Here is a 19,030-nt window from a genome sequence, read left to right as displayed (position 1 = left end):
TCAGCTGCATGCAAGGCAAGTGCCCTCGCACCTGAACTATCACTCCAGCCCCACAGGCTGTTCTCGGTGGAGGTGCAAGGGAGGGAGGATTAGCTGTCATGTCCACACCCAGGTTTCAGGCCTCATGGGAACAACATCCATTCTACCTATGAGCTCCGGACTCCGGGATGGGCAGGGGCCCCCTGGTTCCCTGCAGTCTCTTTGTGAGGTGCCCCTCAGTGGGCACCTGGACATGCAATGGGCCTATAGCTCTCCAGCATGGACAGGCAACCAGAGTAAAGGTCTCATTGTTATTGTTGTTTTCCTGTCTAAATAGATGCTCATGGCAGGGATGACTCCCAAGGACTCCAGAGGTTCACAAACTGTTAGCCATGACTGGGGATGTGCTGGAGAGATGCTTTCCACTCCCTGGAGGTGGGAGTGAGGCTTAGTGGCTTGGCTGGGGGAGACCTTGGGATAAGACCTTAGACCACCATACTGCCCCAGGAAAAGATACGCAGAAAGAGGGGGTAAAGGAGGGGCAAAGAGAGGGGTAAAGGAGGCATCAGTGGACCCACAGCCTGGAACTGTCTTGGGGTCAGCCAAGTGAAGACTCATTTGTGGTCTTCCTGCCCAGTACTGTAGTGCTGGTGTTGGCCGACAGGGGGCAGGCAGTCTCCTGCATCCAGAGCAGGAAAGGGTCAGGCAGAGGTCATCCTGGTTGACCTCAAAACCGGTTGGAACCGTCAGCAACCAGTGTTCATTTGCAGTGACAGAGCCAGTCAGAATTCAGTAAGGTGGCGCCAAGATCTTCCCACTCATCCATTCACTAACTGCACTCACTCTGTGCATTGTAGGGCAGGGGATGGGGGTGGGGGCATAGGTAATGCTGAAAATGACTCAGGGGCCTCTGCCGTATAGAAGCCCAAAGTCTGGAGGGGAAGTGGACAGAAGGAAAATGAAGAGCAAGTGCTCTTCTGATCATAAGGTGGGACACCTTTAGGAAGGGCTGGGGAGTCTTTGACCAGGAGACTTTGAAAGACATCAGCACATAGGTACAGTTATAGCCCATGATTAATTCCATGTAAAATATACTCTCTCCATATGTTTTATTATTCCAAGATGAGAAGTCAACCTTTGGGGAATTTATATCCTTCAAAGTACTGATGCTGTTGTAAGTTGCTCATTCCTGTGACCCTTTTTGCTGTGGGTCCCAATCCCCCTCACTCACTGGAAGTCATGTCTTGAGTAGGTGGGGACCTCATGGTCTCCTGGTCACTGATAAAGCTACAATACGGGGCACAAAGAATGGATTGGAGGGGGAGATTCCTTGGACAGATGGATAGATGGATGGATGCATGAATAGAGAGGTGGATGGGTTTGGTGGGTGAGTGGATGGATAGATGGATGAGTGGGTGGATGGGTAGATGGATGGGTGGGTGGATAGTTGGGTGGATGGATGCATGGATAGATGGTTGGATGGATGGATGAATAGATGGATGGGTAGATGCATGCATGCATGCCTGAATAGATGCAATGATTAATGATGGGTGGACGCATGCATGAATAGAGGAGTAAATGGATTGGTGGATGAGTGGGTGGATAGCTGGGTGGGTGGTTGTATGGGTGAGTGGATGAGTGAATGATTGGAATTGGATGAATGGATGGGTGGATGGATGGGTGGGAGGATGGATACATGGATGGATGGATGGATGGATGGATGGATGGATGGGTGGATGGGGTGGGTGGTGGGTAGATGCATGCATACATGGATATATAGGTGGATGGATGATGGATGGATGCATAAACAGATGGGTGGATGGATGGTGGAGGGATGCATGAGTAGATAGATGGGTGGGTGGGTGGATGGATGGATGGATGGATGGATGGATAGAGCAGGAATCCATAGAAAATAAGCCTTTATTAGGTCATGTTGAGGGGGTCACAAGTACAGGCTCCGGAGAATTTTCACTGAGCGTTGCCAGCTCTCCTTCCAGCTCTGCGCCCTCTTTATCAGTAATGCGGTTTCATCCTGGATCTTCTTTAACTTCTCCTCAAGCAATGTTAGATATTTCTGGGAACAAGGCACAGGGAGAGGTGACTGTAGGAGGGACTGAAGACGCTGCCCTGAGAGGATGCTGTCCCCAAAGCCAAGGAGAAGACTCCAGGGCTGGGGTCTGTGCCTTGCCTGGGGGAGTTGGGGGAGCCTCCTATTTCACTCCCAGCTCTGCTTTCTCCCCCGAGCATTGCTGGGAGTGCCACCAGCTGAGGACTCGCTCTTCAAATAAAGAATACTGCCCCCGGTGGGCAGCAGCTCCCCAACCCTCAGGAACTGTGGGAGCATCACAGCCCTTCCTCATGTGATCTTCCCAACCACCCTTCAGCTGGGTCCACTTGTTCCCCTCACTTAGTAGGTGGTGACACTGAGGCGGGAATCCTGGCCTGAGGTCACTTGGCTGCCAGAGGCTGAGCAGGCACGAAGACCCTTTTCCCTGAGTCTTTCCAAAGGGCCTCCCTGGGGTGCAGAGGGCCCAGCTTCCTTGGAGCCTGGGGCCTCCAGACCTGGAGCCCTTGCTGAATTCAGCAGGCAAAGGCCAACCCCTCCATGCACACGGGCACGGCCGCCAAGGAGTGCCAGACCCTGACTGTGGGATTCTCCCAAGCCAAGTCTAGGCCCAGGGTACCACAACTGTCATGGGGGTTGGGGTGGGGATGGGACCCGGGGCACTTGTTTTCCAGGTAGGTGTCATCTGCACAGGGGTCAAAGGTTGTCTCCCCCACCCCTGCCAGGGCGGCCAATGCCAGCTCTTCCCACCTGCCTTCCCACCTGCCCACACACCAGGTAGACAGCATCACGGGCCTCTACGGCCGCCAGGTGGCCCAGTGTGGTTTTGGTGGTGCTGATGGATGGTGTCTTCTGCAGGAAGATCTTGGCTTGGATGGTGAAGGGGGTTGGTTTCAGTCCTGGCCACTTCCTACCAACAGACAAGCCTGTCAGCCCTCTGCACGGCCATGCCTCCAGCCCTGGGGGAAGCCGGGCCTTTCTAGTCTGGCAAGAATATAAGGGCATGGGCAGGGTCTTGGGCATCTTGGTAGTTTAGATCACAAGAATCCATACTGGTGCATTTGAGTGGCCCCAGACTTTAATTCTAATTGAAAGTTAACCCTTTCCTGAAAAATAAAAACACTCACGTTTTAATGTCATGAAAATCCCCAATGGGAGCATTTATCACTTCACTTCTTCAGGTCTTATTTCCACCCACGTGTCCCTTCTCAGGAAGGGCCACCCTCACCTCCAGTGAGTCCCTTTCCTGGGCCCCAATTCTCTCCTCAGCCAGTCACTGGACGCCAGTTCCCAGCCCATCTTGCATGCATTTGTGTGAAAGCCACCACTAAGAAGGAAACCGGGTACCCAGCAGTCCTCCTCCTTCTTCCCTCTGGGGGACAAGGCTCCCTTCTTTATGGGTCCTTACTGGCGGCCTTGTCTCACACACTAGGTCCCCTTACCTGTCACCTTCTCAAAACATCCACAAGAAAGGCAGGCAGCCCAGTTCACAGAGGAGGAAACTGAGGCCCAGGCGGACCAGTTACAGAGGAGGAAACTGAGCGCCTTTGGGCCAGTGCCATCTCGGCGTCCCTGAGCCCACCATCGCAGCCAGGATCCCGGCAGTTCTTAGCCCTTACCCGGCCCCCCGCTCAATCAGGGGCTTCTCGATCTCTTCCTCCATGGGGAGCCCCGCGAGCTTCTTCCGGATGAGGATGGATATCTTCTGTCTGGGGGGATACACCTCTGGCGGGCAAGAGACGGGTCACTGGTATGGCCTCACCCCTAGCCTGCCACCGGGGGACTCCTCCTGACAGAGATGTGGGATGCTGGAAGTGGCAGCAGCGCTGCTGGGGGAGTCTCTGGCGGACATAAAGGGTGGTCTGGGCGGTGTGTGCCCTGGACCGGACAACCTGCTCAGAGTTCCCGGGAGGCCTGGCAGAGCCTTCGGCTAAGTCCAGCTCAAATGGTCTCTAAATAGGCACTGCCTAGGGCAAGGAATGGCCCAGGTCCCAGGCTATCCCTCTGCCTTTGCTCCTGCCCTGCCCTGTCTGGCCTTCTTCCCTGGGTTCTGTCTGAGGAGGGGGCCGGGAACAGGCAGGGGTCGGGGCACATGCCCTGATCTGCATGCAGAGCCGCCTGCTGTCCCTGAGTCATGGGGAGAGACAGGAGGTCTTCCCGGCTCCGTTGCTTCTCGGGGACCCCAGCTGCCTCCTCTGCCTCGGCTCCCCCTGCGCTCAGCCCCCTGGGTCTCTGTGGGTCCTGCTTCTACATAAGAGAGCCCAGGGCTGTACAGCACCCACCCAAGTACACATGCACGGGGACCCAGCGAGTCTGCTTCTTGACCCCGAATGGAGACAGAGGCATGCAGATGTCCCTTTCAGCATGGTCACAGGAGAGAGACGCTGGGATGGACCATGCCCAACATCTGGGGATACAGTCACTGAAGATGGTGTCCAGCAATGAAAAAGAAGGGACACGGGGCTGACAGTTTGGAAAGCGTCCACTGGAGGGGAGGCGAGGTGGCAGAGGAGCACACCTCCTGAGCCACCATAAGGCTCGCCTCCCTGTCATTTCCCTCCCAGGCCAGGCCCCCAGGAAGAAGACAGGGGGCGTGCAGAGGTGGGAAGGTGCTTGTGCGCTGCTCTCAAAGGAATGAGCTCGTCTCTTTCTCACACTGCTACAAGAAACGTTGGTCTCTGCCATCAAAACCGTCAGAGACGGGTTTTGATTCTTTAATAGGTTAGTGATCGTGATAGCAGTTAAGATGTGACTGCTAAGTGGAGAGACATGGAGAGTATCACGCTAAGTGAAACAAGTCAGAAAGAGAGGGACAGACATAGAAGGACTGCACTCATCGGTGGCGTATAACATAACATAACATGAGACTGACACCCAAGGACAGTAGATACAAGGGCCAGGAATATTGTGCCATAGCTGGAAGCCTGTCTCATGAGCTGGGGGAGAAGGCAGCTGGAATAGAGAAGGGACCACTAAGTCAATGATGGTTGGAGGGATTGGTCGGGATGGGAGATGTTTGCTGAAAGTAGATAAAGTCACCAAACATGATGACCTCTCAGTATCTGTATTACAAACCATATTTCCCAAAAGTAGAGAAAGAATATGGGGAATATTGTCTGCCATGGAGACAGGGGAAGGGTGTGGAAGGGGGGTATACTGGGGAGATTGGTGGTGGGGAATGTGCACTGGTGGAGTGATGGGTGTTTGATCCACTGTATGATTGTAACCCAAACATGAAAGCTTGTAACTATATCTCACAGTGATTCAATAAAATAATAATAATAATAATAATAATAATAAAATGTGACTTTTCATCTTTGTGCAGTTACAAAGGCAGCAGACACCTTATCTGAGAGTTTCAGTCTCGCTTGATGGGGAAAAAAGAGAAAACTGAGGAATTTCTGGGAATTCTAGCAAAATGGCAGAGGAGTGAAAGCTCTCAGGACCCACTACCCTCCCTGGTATTTTTCAACTAAATGATAAACGGGGTGAAACAGAGGTGCTGAATCAAGGCCAGCGGCCAGAGGAAGATAGGGGTCTGGGGAGAAAAAACTGTAACCAAAGGTGACCACCAGCACACCTCGGAGGGGGGTGAGGGGTGGGGATGAGGGTGGCGTCCAGGTGCATCTGTGATCTGTGAAAGGGAGGATGCTGCAGCTCAGACCCTAGCCTGCAGACTGTGGGGACAGGGGGGCTCCCGTTTGTGTTGGGAATGGCTGCATCAGTGAGGGGAGCAGTTGGAAGCCGTACAGGGTTTCCCCGGGAAACTGGGGGACAATCGGAGGGACAAGCTGCACAGCCAAGGGACTGGGGAGCAGAGGGACACCGGTAGAGGCCACATAAGACAGCCAGGAAACTGGCCAGGAGGCGGCTTCGAAGAGGGAGGTAGCATCTCTGCTGCAGGGGCTCCTGATATGTCCACATTGGGCCTTCGGGGTCCAGGCGGATGGAGTCCAGGGCCAGGGCTTTGGGTTGGGGCACGGAGCTATGGAGCTTGTCAGGAACTGACTGAACTCATAAGAGCGGGTCCTCTCTGCACCTGGCCCTGAGCTCTGTAGAGCATCTGTGTCTGTAGAGCATCTCTGGACCTCTCTTCATCCCGGCTTCCTGCCTCTGACCAGCATGGAGGGCCCCATCATGCCCCACCCTATTTGTGGTTATTATTGTTGTTGCAATAACCAGGGGCTAAAAAAGTTCTTGGTTGAAGGGGTTGCACATCTGGCCGGGGGGGGGGGGGAATTCACCCACCCATCCCCAGTGCTAGCTGGGGGTCCTGCACTTTCAGTTGCTGGACTTACACATGGGCTCACCAGGGCCCATATTCATTTAGTTGTGGTGCCTGTGCCCATTTGGGGATTAGGACCAATAAATGATGGTCCGGCTGCACAGTGGACACTGGATGGGGTTAGAGTGGATGGGAGAGGTCCACATGGACCCAGATGTAGTGTTTGGGGGTGTGGTAGGGCCAGGAGAATTCCCAGCAATGTTTGGGGTACTGGGGTCACACACTAGGGGCCCACCTCCCCACCTCTTCTTACTCTCCATTGACAACTTTGACCCCTTGGGGTTCTCTCTTGACCACAGGGATATGGACTGTCGCTCTGATTTGTCAGTTGTCAGGAGTTGCCTACTTTCTGGCTTGTCGTACCCTCATCAACATCTTTTTGTTCTGGGTACAGCGAAGGGCCAGTGATTTGGTTTATGGCTCTGAGATCTCATCTCCTACTAAGGAACGTTCTCCCTGTCCCAACAATATGAAGCTGTTGACTCTTAAAGTGTCATTTTTTTCTACATACAATTGTTGGCTTCTGCAATGTGGGGGTGGGGTGAGTGGGGCTTGTGGGGCCACTGGTGGTGATGCCGAATGGGACAGTGCAGAGTGCTTGAGCTCGGTGAGGACAGAAGTCACCAGGGTCAGCCCAGAATTACTTAGAGAAATCTTAAGATGTTAAATGTGTTTGAGATTTGCTTTTTAGATTTTAAAAAAGTTATTTTAGGGGCAGTGGAGATAGCCCAGCAATTAGGGCTGCACATTTGTCAGGCACTGGGACTTGGGCATGGCCCTCCAAGCACTTCTGAATGCACCCTGGGAACCCCGAACACTGCTGGTCTAAGCAGCCCTATCTGTCTAGGCCTGGGCACCTAACCAGCTGGCCTGGTTGGCCAAGTACTGCAGGGAAGGACCCCTGTCCCTGAGACTACATCAAAGTCCATCCCCTCCCAATGCTGGTGATTCAATCAAGGCCTGCAGATGTGGCACTGCTCAGCCCTACTATGCCAGGAATTACCTGAGCCACCCTGACAGTGCTTGGGGACACCTTCAGGACTGCCTTCAGTAATGCTTTGGGGACCTTGTGGCATATGCCTTACCTCTGTGCTATCTCTCTGCTAACACTCCCAATCCTCCACCCCAGCCCCGGCGCTCGCAAAGTTATTTTTAATGCAAACAAAAATTCCTCAGTCTCCTCAGTGGAGAATGATTTCACTTTGGGGAAGTTGGGGGAAAGCAGACCCTTCCAGCCCATCACCCTCTACCTCACCAACCCCCAACACCAGGACATAAGGTTGCTGCCACTCACTCGCAGTCTGGATATCATCAGTGGTGACCACTTCGTCCAGTTGCATCAGGAATTTCTCAGTGAAGATGGCCAGGTTGTTTATGAAAAGCATGGTGGACTTCTTGGTGAACTCCTGGAGGAAACACAGATGCTGGGGACTGCCCTCCAGAGAAGCTGGGGGGATTTGAGAATCCAGCAGTGAGACGAAACCCCACCCATGTGTCTAGGTTCACAGGTCCTTGGTCAAGAGGCCATTCCCAAAACAGGACTAGGCTTGAAGACAGGAAATGACTCAGAAACGGCCAAAGATACACATGTAGGAGATGTACCCAGAAGGAAACTACATGAAGAATGGAGGTGTGTGTGTGTGCGGGGGGGGGGGGGGGGATTCCGCATTGTAATTTATTGTGATGCATTAATATCTAATGTATCACAATAGACTAATGATACTTATATTCAATTAGTCCCAGAAATTGACTTGCTCACTTGATCACTTGACATCCCATTATTCATCAGTTTGCTTGAGTGGGCACCGGTAATGTCTTCATTCGTCCCTGTCGCATGCTAGTGTAGCCCAATGGCATCTGCTTGTTCTAAGAATACGAACAGCCTCAAACCGATCATTCAGGGTCTTGACAAAGAAGTCTAACCATCTCATAGGTGGGTGGCCACGCAATCTTTTGACATCCCGTGGAATCCAGTCGGTAATGGCTCTAGTCCAGTGGTTGTCTCCAAATCTCATTACGTGTCCAGCCCATCTGAGTTTCGACACCTTGGCAAATGAGAGAGCGTCCCTGATTCTTGATCATCAACGGATGTCGGAATTCTGGATTCTTTCTCTCATTTGAGTGAAAAGTGATATCACAAGCATAGCTCTTTCGATTCCTCTTTGGGAGACCCAAATAGCGTTCTCATCCTGTTTTCATAGGGCCCAGGTCTCTGAGGTGTATGTTAATGCAGGAAAAACAGTGGAATCGAAGAGATGTGCCCAGAGCTGGAGATTCTTCATCCTCTTAGCTATTTCTTCAATGCTCTTGAGGGCGTTCCAAGCTGCTCTCTTCCTCCTGCACAACTCAGGTGCCAGGTCATTCGTCATGTTGACCTCTCGACCTAGGTATACATAACTGTTGCATTCAGAGATGTTCATTCCATTGAGAGAGAATGGAGCGTCAGGAACGAGACCGTTTCTCATAAACATTGTCTTCGTGAGATTCAGCTGTAGTCTGACCTTTCCACACTCACGGTTGAAGTCGGCCAGCATTTGTGCTGGTTGGCTAATTTTTGGTGTATTAGAACAATGTCATCAGCAAAGTGGAGGTGGTGTAGTTGCCGACCATCTATCTTCACTCCCATTCCTCCACATTCCAGTCATTGCATGATGTTCTCGAGGGTGACACTGAAGAGTTTCGGTGAAATGGTATCACCCTGCCGAACCCCTCTCTTGACATCAATGATCACCTCCCTGTAGAATGGTGAGATCCTGGTAGTGAATCCACAATACAGCTCATGAAGGATAGTGATGTATTGAGTTTGAACACCCTGTTTGGCTAGGGCTTTGATGGCCACTTCAGTCTCAACAGAATCAAAGGCCTTTTTTAAATCAATGAACGTTAGACAGAGCGGCATCTTGAACTCCCAAGAAACCTCAATGAGCTTGGTTATTGTGTGTATATGGTCGATTGTGCTGAAACCTTTTTGGAAACTGGCTTGCTCTCATGGTTGTCCTTCATCTAGTGTTCTGCCAATCCTATTCAGGATGACTCAAGTGAACAGCTTGTAGAGGACAGACAACAGGTAGATTGGGTGATAGTTGCCAATGCTGTAGATGTCTCCCAAGAATGCACAGTAGTACAGCCCTGCTGGTTTTCCATTGGGATGGAACCTTACATTCAGACAGATAGCATGTGAAGAGCTGAGCCAGTGTATTGATGATTACTGTTGGCAGGTTCTTCAGGTGTTGGGGTCCGACCTTGTCGGGGCCAGGTGCTGTTTGCTTCTTTACCAATAAAATGGTGTGTCGGATTTCAGAAGGGAGAACGTTGGGAACAACATATCCATCCTGCAGAATTTGGTATGTGGGCAGGTGGACATGGCTATCAAAGAGATCTGAGTAGAAGTCAAGGATAATCTTCTCCATTGCCCTTCTGGAAGATGTGATAGATCTATTAGGACATTGGAGGGCAGTCATCTTGGTCTTGTAGTTGACGGCGGGCATTGCGAATGATTTTCCCAGTTTCTGCTGCATCTGCCAGCACTGCTGCTCTTCCTTCTTTGAGATCTTACTTTATCACTTCTCTGCACTGCTTTGTGAGCTCGGATGTTAGCTTGCTGTTGGCTGAGGCTTGTGCCAAGCCACATTGGTGAATGAACTCGAGAGTTTTCGAAGACAGGCATCTTTTTGTGGCTATCTCTCTCTCGGCGTTCTTCGCACAATCATGGAGGTGCTGAACCAGTCAATCAAATTCCTCATCAATGTTGTCAATGATGGCATCTTCCCATGTTGCCGCAATAGTGCCAAAGAGCTCCCAGTTGGTAGTCGTTCTGGGAGTTCTCTTCCTAAACTTTGCAGCCCTTTCTCCCCACTCTGTGAAGTAGAATTTTGCACGAAGGAGACAGTGGTCCGATCCTGTTTGGAATTTTGGGACAACAGCGACATTGGTCAGGCAAAACCGTCGATTGAATATGATGTGGTCAATTTCATTGTGGAACCATCCACCAGGAGACTCCCATGTCCAACGTTTAGATTCGGCCTTCTGGAACTGTGAGTTACCATGGATGGTCTTGGTCGACTTGACGAACTCAGACAGTCTCTCACCCTGTTCATTCCATTCTAGGCCATGGGTCTCGATGTGGAGTCCTTCAGCTGATCTTCTCGGTCCTATCTTGGCATTAAAATCACCCACAATGATCTTGTAGAAGGTGTGGTCTTCTTTATAGAACTTCTCCAGCTCCATGTAGAACTTCTCAATTTCTCCTTTATCATAATTGGATGTTGGTGTGTAGACAATGAAGATAGAAACTGCCGGCAGTGAGCCACATCTATTCAAGTGTAATCGTCTGATTCAGGTTGTTAGGCATTCAAATGAATCAATGTTTATGGCCAAGTTCGTGTTGACAAGGACACCGACATCACCAACGCTCTTTTGTCACATGTTCCGAGGAACAGTTCTTCTCCAGTGTCGAAAACAGCGTGATGTGATTGTTGCCTTCTCATTTCAGTCAGGCCAACGATGTCATACTTGATCTTTCGCGCTTGCACCATCAGATCCTCGATAGATACAACCGATGCCAGCAGACGTGCATGGAAAGTACAGACAGTCATTTTTGTCCTTCTTAGTTTTGGCAGCCTAGTTTGGTCCTGAGATTTTTATCAGCTTCTCCTTCTTCATCCATCTTAACACTGCCGTATTGGTGGCTCTTTCAAGGTCAGGGGAATGAGACCCATTGTATTTACTGGTTTTGGCGTATCGAATACACAATGGATAGCTTGCCAGGCTCGGCCATGTGGGCAGGACACTCTCAGTAGCTTGCCAGGCTCTCTGAGAGGGTTAGAGGCTTTTAGGGCAGCCTCTAATCATCCTTGAAGGGGTTCCCATGGTTCAAACCATATTTTTACCCCATCAAATATGGTGCAGTAATCTTGCATTAAGTGTTTTATGATGTGGGTACGGAAAGCGTCCTGAAGCGTGGCAGCAGCTGAGTAGTGGAGGTAGTGGAGGTAATGGAGGTCTGCCAGGCTGCTGGGAGCAGGCAGAGGATCTCTGTTCCTGGGTCCGTTGAGCCTGGAGTCTGAGGTCACAAAGTTCTGCTTCCCTGGTTCTGTGGGGCTTCACCACACATGAATCTTGGCCCTAGTTTCCAGAAAGCATCCTGGAGCATGGTAGCGGCTGGGTAGTGGAGGTAGTGGAGAAATGAATTATTTAAAAATTCAAAGAACCCAACCACACAGCCATGCTCAAAGCCGCTCTCCATAGGCTTGGACGAGCCTCACCTATGAGGGAAGCTGCAGTAAAACCCAGGTATGTGGGACCCATGACTGAGATCTCTGAGCTCACTCAGAACAAGAGTGGGCCTTCTCCCCCCAGCTCCCCAGTTTTCCAGTAGCTTGGTAAGTACACCCACAAACTGCCCCCTGGCGCCATATAATCTCATCAATAGCGAAGATCTAGAAACTATAAAATAAATTTCCCAGAAAAGAGTGACACAGTAGGTCCTGGAGGACACTTGCGGCCATGTGACATCTTATACTCTAGCCCGCTGAATACCAAAAGCAGCACACATTTGTTTGGGTTTAACATACATGCTTGTAATCTCTTATACAAGGGCTTAAATGGCTCCAGGATGAAATACAACAACCTTCACACACTTCCCTCTGAGGGCTGCCCTAATCAGTAACAGCAGTGGGATTGGTGTTTGAATATTATCTGTAATGAACTACTGTCAACAACTTTATAAAAATAAAAATAAATTGAAAAAATTTATTGCTGGGGAAGTAGCACATGGGTCAAGACACTTGCTTTGCATGTGTTTGGCCCTGCTTTGATCTCCAGCACATTGGTTCCCTTACCAATTCCCTGAGACTGCTGGGGGTCCTGAGTGGTCTGTAGGGCCCAGGTAGTACTGCACCAGGGCACTTCACGTTGACTTGCTGGTCTGATTGGCCTAAAATCACTGGGAGGAGCTCCTGGAACTCCTGAGCACCACTCAGCAGACCCCCAAACCCTGCTCTTCCCCAAAAAATAGAACAAAAACGGTCAATAAGGACCATCTCCATCTATAAAACCTGCCTGTTCCCATGGCCTCCTTTGGCCAGATGACAGCAAAGTGCTGCTCTCAGATACCCACTGGACTCACCCCTGCAGAGGGAGTGAAGACCCCCAACACTCGGACTCAAGAGGCCACGGCACCACTGACCTCCAGCTTCTCTGTGCTTGCTCTGATCTCCCCTTCTAAATCTTTCTGCCGTCTCTCTTCCACTTGACATAAAGACTCCATATCTTGGCTGTTTGCCGGGTGTCCAATATTTGGATGGAGTTTCTGGAAATTTTTATCCTTCAATCAAATAATTCATACATCAGTGTGGGTGTCGGGGGGGCATTGACCCAGGTTTGCAGTAGGATCTACAAGTCACTGACCTGCTGTCTTAGCCAACTAAGATCATGGTCAAACTGAGAGTGTGAAAGGTCATGGGCAGGGTTGGGGGTGTGATGGATGGAGTTTGAGGTGGAGAAGGCAAAATTGGGGGCTAAAACCCAGCCTGACAATCAGGGAGGGGATGAACTGAGCATCTGTTCTGGCGCAATCAGGACTTTAAGCCAATGATATCAATAGCATTCGTATCACAGAGCTCCAAGGAGCAAGTAGATGAGCACTGTCCACCCCAGTGACCACAGTCCCATTGAGCACCTGGCAGGCCATCCATTCAATCCTGCAGGGAGCTTATTGTTTCTGTGAAGAAGCTGTGGCTCGCCTCTGACTTTTCCAGTGCCTGTATCTTTCTGCCCTCATTCAACAGTCTCCTTCCCTGGTGCTCAGTTTTCCCTATGCTCTGCCTCCATTTTTAAATTGGGGGGTGGGAGTATTAATCTGGATCCTGGACCGGAAGGGATAGTTCTAAGACCCTCACCTTCCTTCTCTCCAGCTGCTTCTGATGATGAGTAAATTGGTTCCAGATCTCCTCGACGCCGTCACAAAACTTTTTCCAGTGGTTCTCCTTGAAGTTCTCCATTGTTAGCCAACAGACTTGGGGCAGAAATTCCTCAAATCTCCTCATCTGGGCCCGTAATTCTGCACAATGGGATGGGGATAGAAGGGAGGACAGAGCAGAGCCAAATTGCTAAAATAATCTTTCCAACAAAGGACCGGGGTTATTTCCCAGTGGGAAATATTTGGCCTATGATGTAATAGCTACCTCATCAAAAGAGGCTCTGGGGCCTAATGACATAGAACATGTTTGCTTTATAGGATCAAAGGCTTTCTTCACTCTGAGGGCATTTCCAGCTCATTACAAATGCATTGTGTCTTTCAGCACTTCTGGCTCATCCATGCTCTCCCCAGACATGGCCCTGAACTAGGCAAGTCTCCCTAGTTCACCCCACTTGCCCTCAAAATAGCTAGAGGTCAGGCTGACTCTTTCTGTCCACATTTCTTTACCTCTCTTCCATATTTTCACCTTTTCATCTGGGTTACTTTTTGAATACTTTCTTTGGACTTGCCTTCCAGATTGCTGATTTTACCTCTACCTGTGAATTATCTGGTAGCAATGCCACTCCTTATTGTAAATTTTCAACGAGTTTCAATGAGCTTTCTGATAGGGATGTTCCATTTGGTTCTCTTTCATATCTACCTGGCCGGGGCTGGAGCAATAGCACAAGCAGGTAAGGTGTTTGTCTTGCATGTGGTCAACCCGGGTTCAATTCCCAGCATCCCATATGGTCTCCTGAGAACCGCCAGGAGTAATTAATGAGTACAGAGACAGGAGCAACCTCTGTGCATCGCCGGATGTGACCCCAAAAAAGTAATTAAAAAATATATATCTACCTGGCCATTTTAATAGTCTCTTGCTCCTTATTTGTTATCAACTTCCTCTGATATTTAACTCAACCACACAGTTTTTCTGTGTCTGGTGCATTCATGTCCGAAGTCTTCTTGTCTATTTTTGGTTCATACCCAGTGCTGCTCAGGGATATTCCTGTCCTATTCAGAAGTCACCTCTGGTGGTGCTCAGGGGACCATTAGTGGCGCTGGGGATATGAACTGGGGTGATTGCTGCTGCACTCATACATAAGGCAAGTACCTCACTTTCTGTACTAGCCCTCAGGTCCCTGAACCTGAAGCTTTGGCGATGTTCAGGGCTTACTCCTGGTTCTGTGCTCAGGAACCATACCTGGTGAGCTTGGAGACTATATGGAATGCCAAGGAGCAAACTTGTGTCAGATGCATGCAAGGCAAATGCCCTACACATGTCCTATAGCTCCAACCCCAGCACCTGGAGTCTTTACTGCTCTCATTCTGCTGTCTCGTGTCCAAGGTTCCTTTTCCTCTTGTATCTGTGTTTGCTTTGTTTGTCTGTTTTACTGTGAGCTCAGATTCTGGACATTTTGTTGGTGGAAATCCATATGAGCTCAAATTGGTTTTTTCCTTGAAATGATTTACAGTGCCTCTACTTAGCAAGCACCTGGGCATGCATAACTCAAGCCCTTTGTTACTTGAGAGATCATTTGGATGATCCACAGAAAGAAAACTGAATTCTGATTTATTTCGGTATGACTTCAGGATTGAAAACCATACATTGACTTACACCTAGAGATTCTCAGCAAATTTTTCTTCACTTTTACCTGTGAGTGAGCAAGAGTTAAGAAACTCCATTTTGTTTCCCATGTATGTACCTTTTATAATCTCTCGGTCCTCGGTCTTTTCCCTGTCTCTCCTGTGTTGTAGGTTTAATGTTAAACCAGGTCGTTGTGGATGGAGGCGGAAGGAGCAAACACAGAGCCCTCTGGAAAGATACTTGTACCTTCATGCAGACTCTGGAGGTGAATGGCTGTATATCCATGTTGTCTCAGAGTTTTACAAGGAACAGACATCACTTCTAGGAGCCATTAAATGCTGATGCTAGCCAAACTGCCTTGAGACATTACTCTCTTCCCCTGACCCACTGCCCTAAAATTCCTTCTAACTTGCTTTCCCTGTCAGCCCTACAGAAACACTGAGCCCCCAATCTGAGAAAGATGGGTTAAAGAAGGACAGGACGGCCATCATTCTCTCAGTTTGGGAGCACCTTAATAAGACCCTTATTTCTACTTCTTACCCCTAGTCATAGTTCCAAGGTTATATGAATAAGACAGCTCCCTTCCAGCTGTGGAATTAACCTGGGTCTGGTTTCTGTCCTATTCACTGTATTCTGGAGGTGGGAGACCCAGTTTGATGTGGCTTGTTTCTTCACTTCCCTCTTTGGGTAGTCTGATGCTTTTCCTCCTGCTTCCAATGCTTTGAAGGCCAAGAAAATGGGCTTCAGTTTGCAGAAGAGTCAGCAAAGTCCACAGGGCAAAAGCATGGTGCTGCAGCTAAACTTATCTCTCCAGAACTTAATTTGGGGTCTGTTTATTTCTCATTTTACAGTTAGCTCATCGATGCATTTTAAAGATTGGTCACACACAAAAAAATATTGTCCAAATTTTCTGGACCGCCCACCTTCCAAAAAAAAGTCACAAGAAACAGAAGTTTCCATTTTATGTGAATTTTGCTTCTCTACCCAAGATGAACATAATCGGTAGCATTTCCAAAACCTATTTGAACTGGAACCTTTCTTCTGAGATAGATCACACAGGATGTGATCTCAGAACTCCCTTGAAAAATCCTGAGCTAGAGATACAAAACTGCTGATTGTGACTCAATTCCAGTCCTTCAATCACCAAATAAATAAGAACCACGGCTGAGTATCCCCTCCTAAATAAGGCAGGGGCTTGATCCTCCAAAGAAAGTCTTCCAGGTAGCTATTGTCTTCATCTCCAGGTAACAGACAAGGAAATGGAGACTCATGGGTGTAGGTGGTACAGTCAAGGCCCCCTTGGAGTGTGGAAGACGTCAGTGCAGGATCTTGACCCAAGTCTGGATGTTCCCTAATCCTCTCCCTCTTCCCCCCGCTTCTGGCCCTCGGCCAACACAGTGGTTGTGAGGCCCTCAGTTTCCCTGTCATTAGGAGCAGAAGCATCCAGGTCTTCTAAGGCATACTTGGCTGCAGATAAAGAGGCAGAGGAATGTGGGGAAACGGGCAAGGCACGCCGAGGAGGCTGTCTTCACCATTCCTTTCATGTTCTCATAGTAAATATAAGTGTCATGATGGATTTCAACTGCCAATCTTCTCGATCCTGTTCCTCCGGAGACGCTGTCAAGCGAGTTCATGCCACTCAGCCCAGGTCAAATGGACAGTAGGCACCTTACCAAGCATCTGTGGAAGCGTTCTTTCATGATCAAACATCAGCGTTCCCATACAACCCAGCAATTCTACTCCTAGTTGCATATCCAAGAGAAATGAAAACGTACACGCCCACAAAAACAGGGACATGAATGTCTGTGGTGGCATGACTCAAAATAGCCCCGGGTGCCAACAACCCAGGGGCCTGTGGCTGGGTGGTGAGACGACATGTATTCTGTCGTCTGAACCCACCAGAACACGGTGCAGTCATCAAAGGCAATGGAGGGCTGATATATGCTATGAGGCTGGACCTTGACCAGAATGAAAGACACCAGTCCCCAGTACTCCAGCCACATGAAATCAGAACAGGAGAATTATGAGAAACAGGAAGTAGCATGGCAATTGCCCTGGTTGGGGAAGAGATAGACAGACAGAGACACATGCAAGACAGACAGTGACTAGGCCAGGGATGTGGCTCAGTGGAAAAGCAGATGCCTTGCATGCTGAAGACCTGGATTCAATCTCTGGCACTGCAAAAATAATTTATTAAAAAAGATACAAATGAAACTGTTAGTGAGAATTCAACTCAGAAACATGAAAATTCTATAGGTGGGTGAATTATTCATTTGTGACCATCTCAATAAGCTGCACAAAACATCCGTGCAAAAAAAATATTTTGCTGGTTTTATTTATTTGTTTGTAGCCATACCCAGCCAGTACTTGTTATGTGTACTGAGGGTGCCCTTAGTTTGGGGACACACAGGGTGACAGGAATACAATCCAGGTGTCCCACATGCAAAGCATATGCTCACCCTTGTGAGCCATCTCTAATCCCTAGCCAGAATGTTTCTAGTGTTACAGATCACAGTATTTCTTAAAGCAGAAAGGAAGAATAGAAGAAAGAAAGAAAGAAAGAAAGAAAGAAAGAAAGAAAGAAAGAAAGGGAGAGAGAGAAAGGAAAGTAGGGAGAGGGAGGGAGGGAGAGAAAAGGAGAAAGGAAGGACGGGAGAGAGAGAGAAAGAAGAGGAAGGGCGAGAGAAAGAGAAAGAAGAGAAAGAGGAGGAAGGGTGAGAGAAAGATAGAAAGGAGAGAGAGAAAGAGAAAGAAGAGAGAGCAAGCAAAAGAGAGTTGGCATTATTGTTTCTTTCCAGTTAAGTCTGATGAAGGACTTTACCTAGTTCCCAGCTGTCAATCTGTCATTTGTCACAGTGACCTACAGGTCAGGGGGTGTCATTCAGGCCACAGTGCTCAGACCTAGCTCCAGGGGTGGCTTGGTGCGCCCTTGGCTGCCTGCCTGCCACCAGCCCAGCCCATACCCACCAATGAGGCAGGAGTTGTGATAGTCATTCGTGTCGCTGTAGTACTCCATGATCTTCCTGGCCACGTTCTCTGAGCACTGCTCGAAGCTTTCATGCACGAATTCAGACCTGGTGGTCGAGTGCTTCTCCTTATGATAAAACTCCTATAAGGGAGGGAAGCCAGCATGGGAGTGGCGGGGGTCTCCTTCCCGTGGGACTCGAGGCGCCTGCCCTGTCTATCCTCCTCCACTCCCCACCCCCAGAGACTTTCCAGTCTCTGTGGCTCTGTCCTGGGCTGGCCACGCTCTTCCTTCCTCTGTCCCGACAGCCTCTCCAAAGCCCAGCCCCATCTCCTGCCCGTGACCAGATCTGGAGGGTTTCTGTGCAGGGCCACACTGGGCGCTGGACATGAGCCTGCTCTGAAGGACTCATCGCTGTGGGAGGGGGTGGGGGAAATGCAGAGCCTGGTGTAGGTGCCTGTTCCCATAGCCCTGGGCCTAGCCACCCTCCTCTGAGTCAGAGAGGGTTTTTTTTTTCTTTGGCACACCACATGGAGAATTAGTCCAAGGCACATTCAGGGTCTAAATAAATGGGTCAGTGATGGCACGAGGGCAATCTTGGGTGGAAAAGCAAGTCCCTGGTGACAGGGCTGCGGAAACAGTGGCCAGAGGCAGAGGTGCCTTCCCTCAGTCTCACCGTCTCACCACAAGACCATTCCCAGCAGAGTGCCAGATGGGACAGCGGCCCTCACCTCCATAACGGCCAACAGGTGCTCATGACTGTCCCAGAGGAGGCTCAGGATGATCCCTTTAAAATCTCTGCAAAACACACACACAGAGAGAGAGAGAGAGAGAGAGAGAGAGAGAGAGAGAGAGAGAGAGAGAGAGAAACAATCCCCGAGGGGGGTCTCGTAACCCACACACAACCCACAGCTACTGACAGCTCACCAGGAAAGGAATCGGTGTGTGTGTGGGGTGCGGCACAGAAGCAGAGGTTACCCCTGGTTTTAAGGGTGTGGGAGAGATTTACGGAAGTACCCCATGGGTGGCTTGAGAAGACAAAAGTTTCACCCAAACACACTGACAGTGCTGGAGAAATCTGCCTGCACTTCCTAGCTTCAAGATGCCATAACAATTCTCCTCTGAGCAGCCCAGAATCTACCTCAGTCGTAGATCCCTGCCTTGCATGTGTGAGACTGTTTGTTTGTTTTGAT

The 19,030-nt window shown here is 49.7% G+C and overlaps 1 protein-coding gene across 1 annotated transcript in view; it reads right to left on the bottom strand.

Annotated features, from left to right (window-relative positions):
• Positions 1-1,921: 1,921 nt before the first annotated feature.
• CCDC180 (coiled-coil domain containing 180) overlaps positions 1,922-19,030 on the bottom strand; it is a 61,859-nt gene continuing 44,750 nt past the window's right edge. The window contains exons 31-38 of the mRNA XM_056117464.1: positions 18,569-18,635; positions 17,840-17,981; positions 13,229-13,389; positions 12,517-12,654; positions 7,624-7,735; positions 3,664-3,769; positions 2,819-2,954; positions 1,922-2,053 (exon numbers count right to left, since the gene is read on the bottom strand). Coding sequence (XP_055973439.1) covers positions 1,922-2,053; positions 2,819-2,954; positions 3,664-3,769; positions 7,624-7,735; positions 12,517-12,654; positions 13,229-13,389; positions 17,840-17,981; positions 18,569-18,635 — 994 coding nt within the window. The remainder of the gene's footprint in view (positions 2,054-2,818; positions 2,955-3,663; positions 3,770-7,623; positions 7,736-12,516; positions 12,655-13,228; positions 13,390-17,839; positions 17,982-18,568; positions 18,636-19,030) is intronic.

Source organism: Sorex fumeus, unplaced genomic scaffold (genome assembly GCF_029834395.1).
Source record: "Sorex fumeus unplaced genomic scaffold, SorFum_2.1 ptg000034l, whole genome shotgun sequence".
Lineage (NCBI taxonomy): Eukaryota > Metazoa > Chordata > Mammalia > Eulipotyphla > Soricidae > Sorex > Sorex fumeus.
This window is presented reverse-complemented; position numbering and strand designations above follow the sequence as displayed.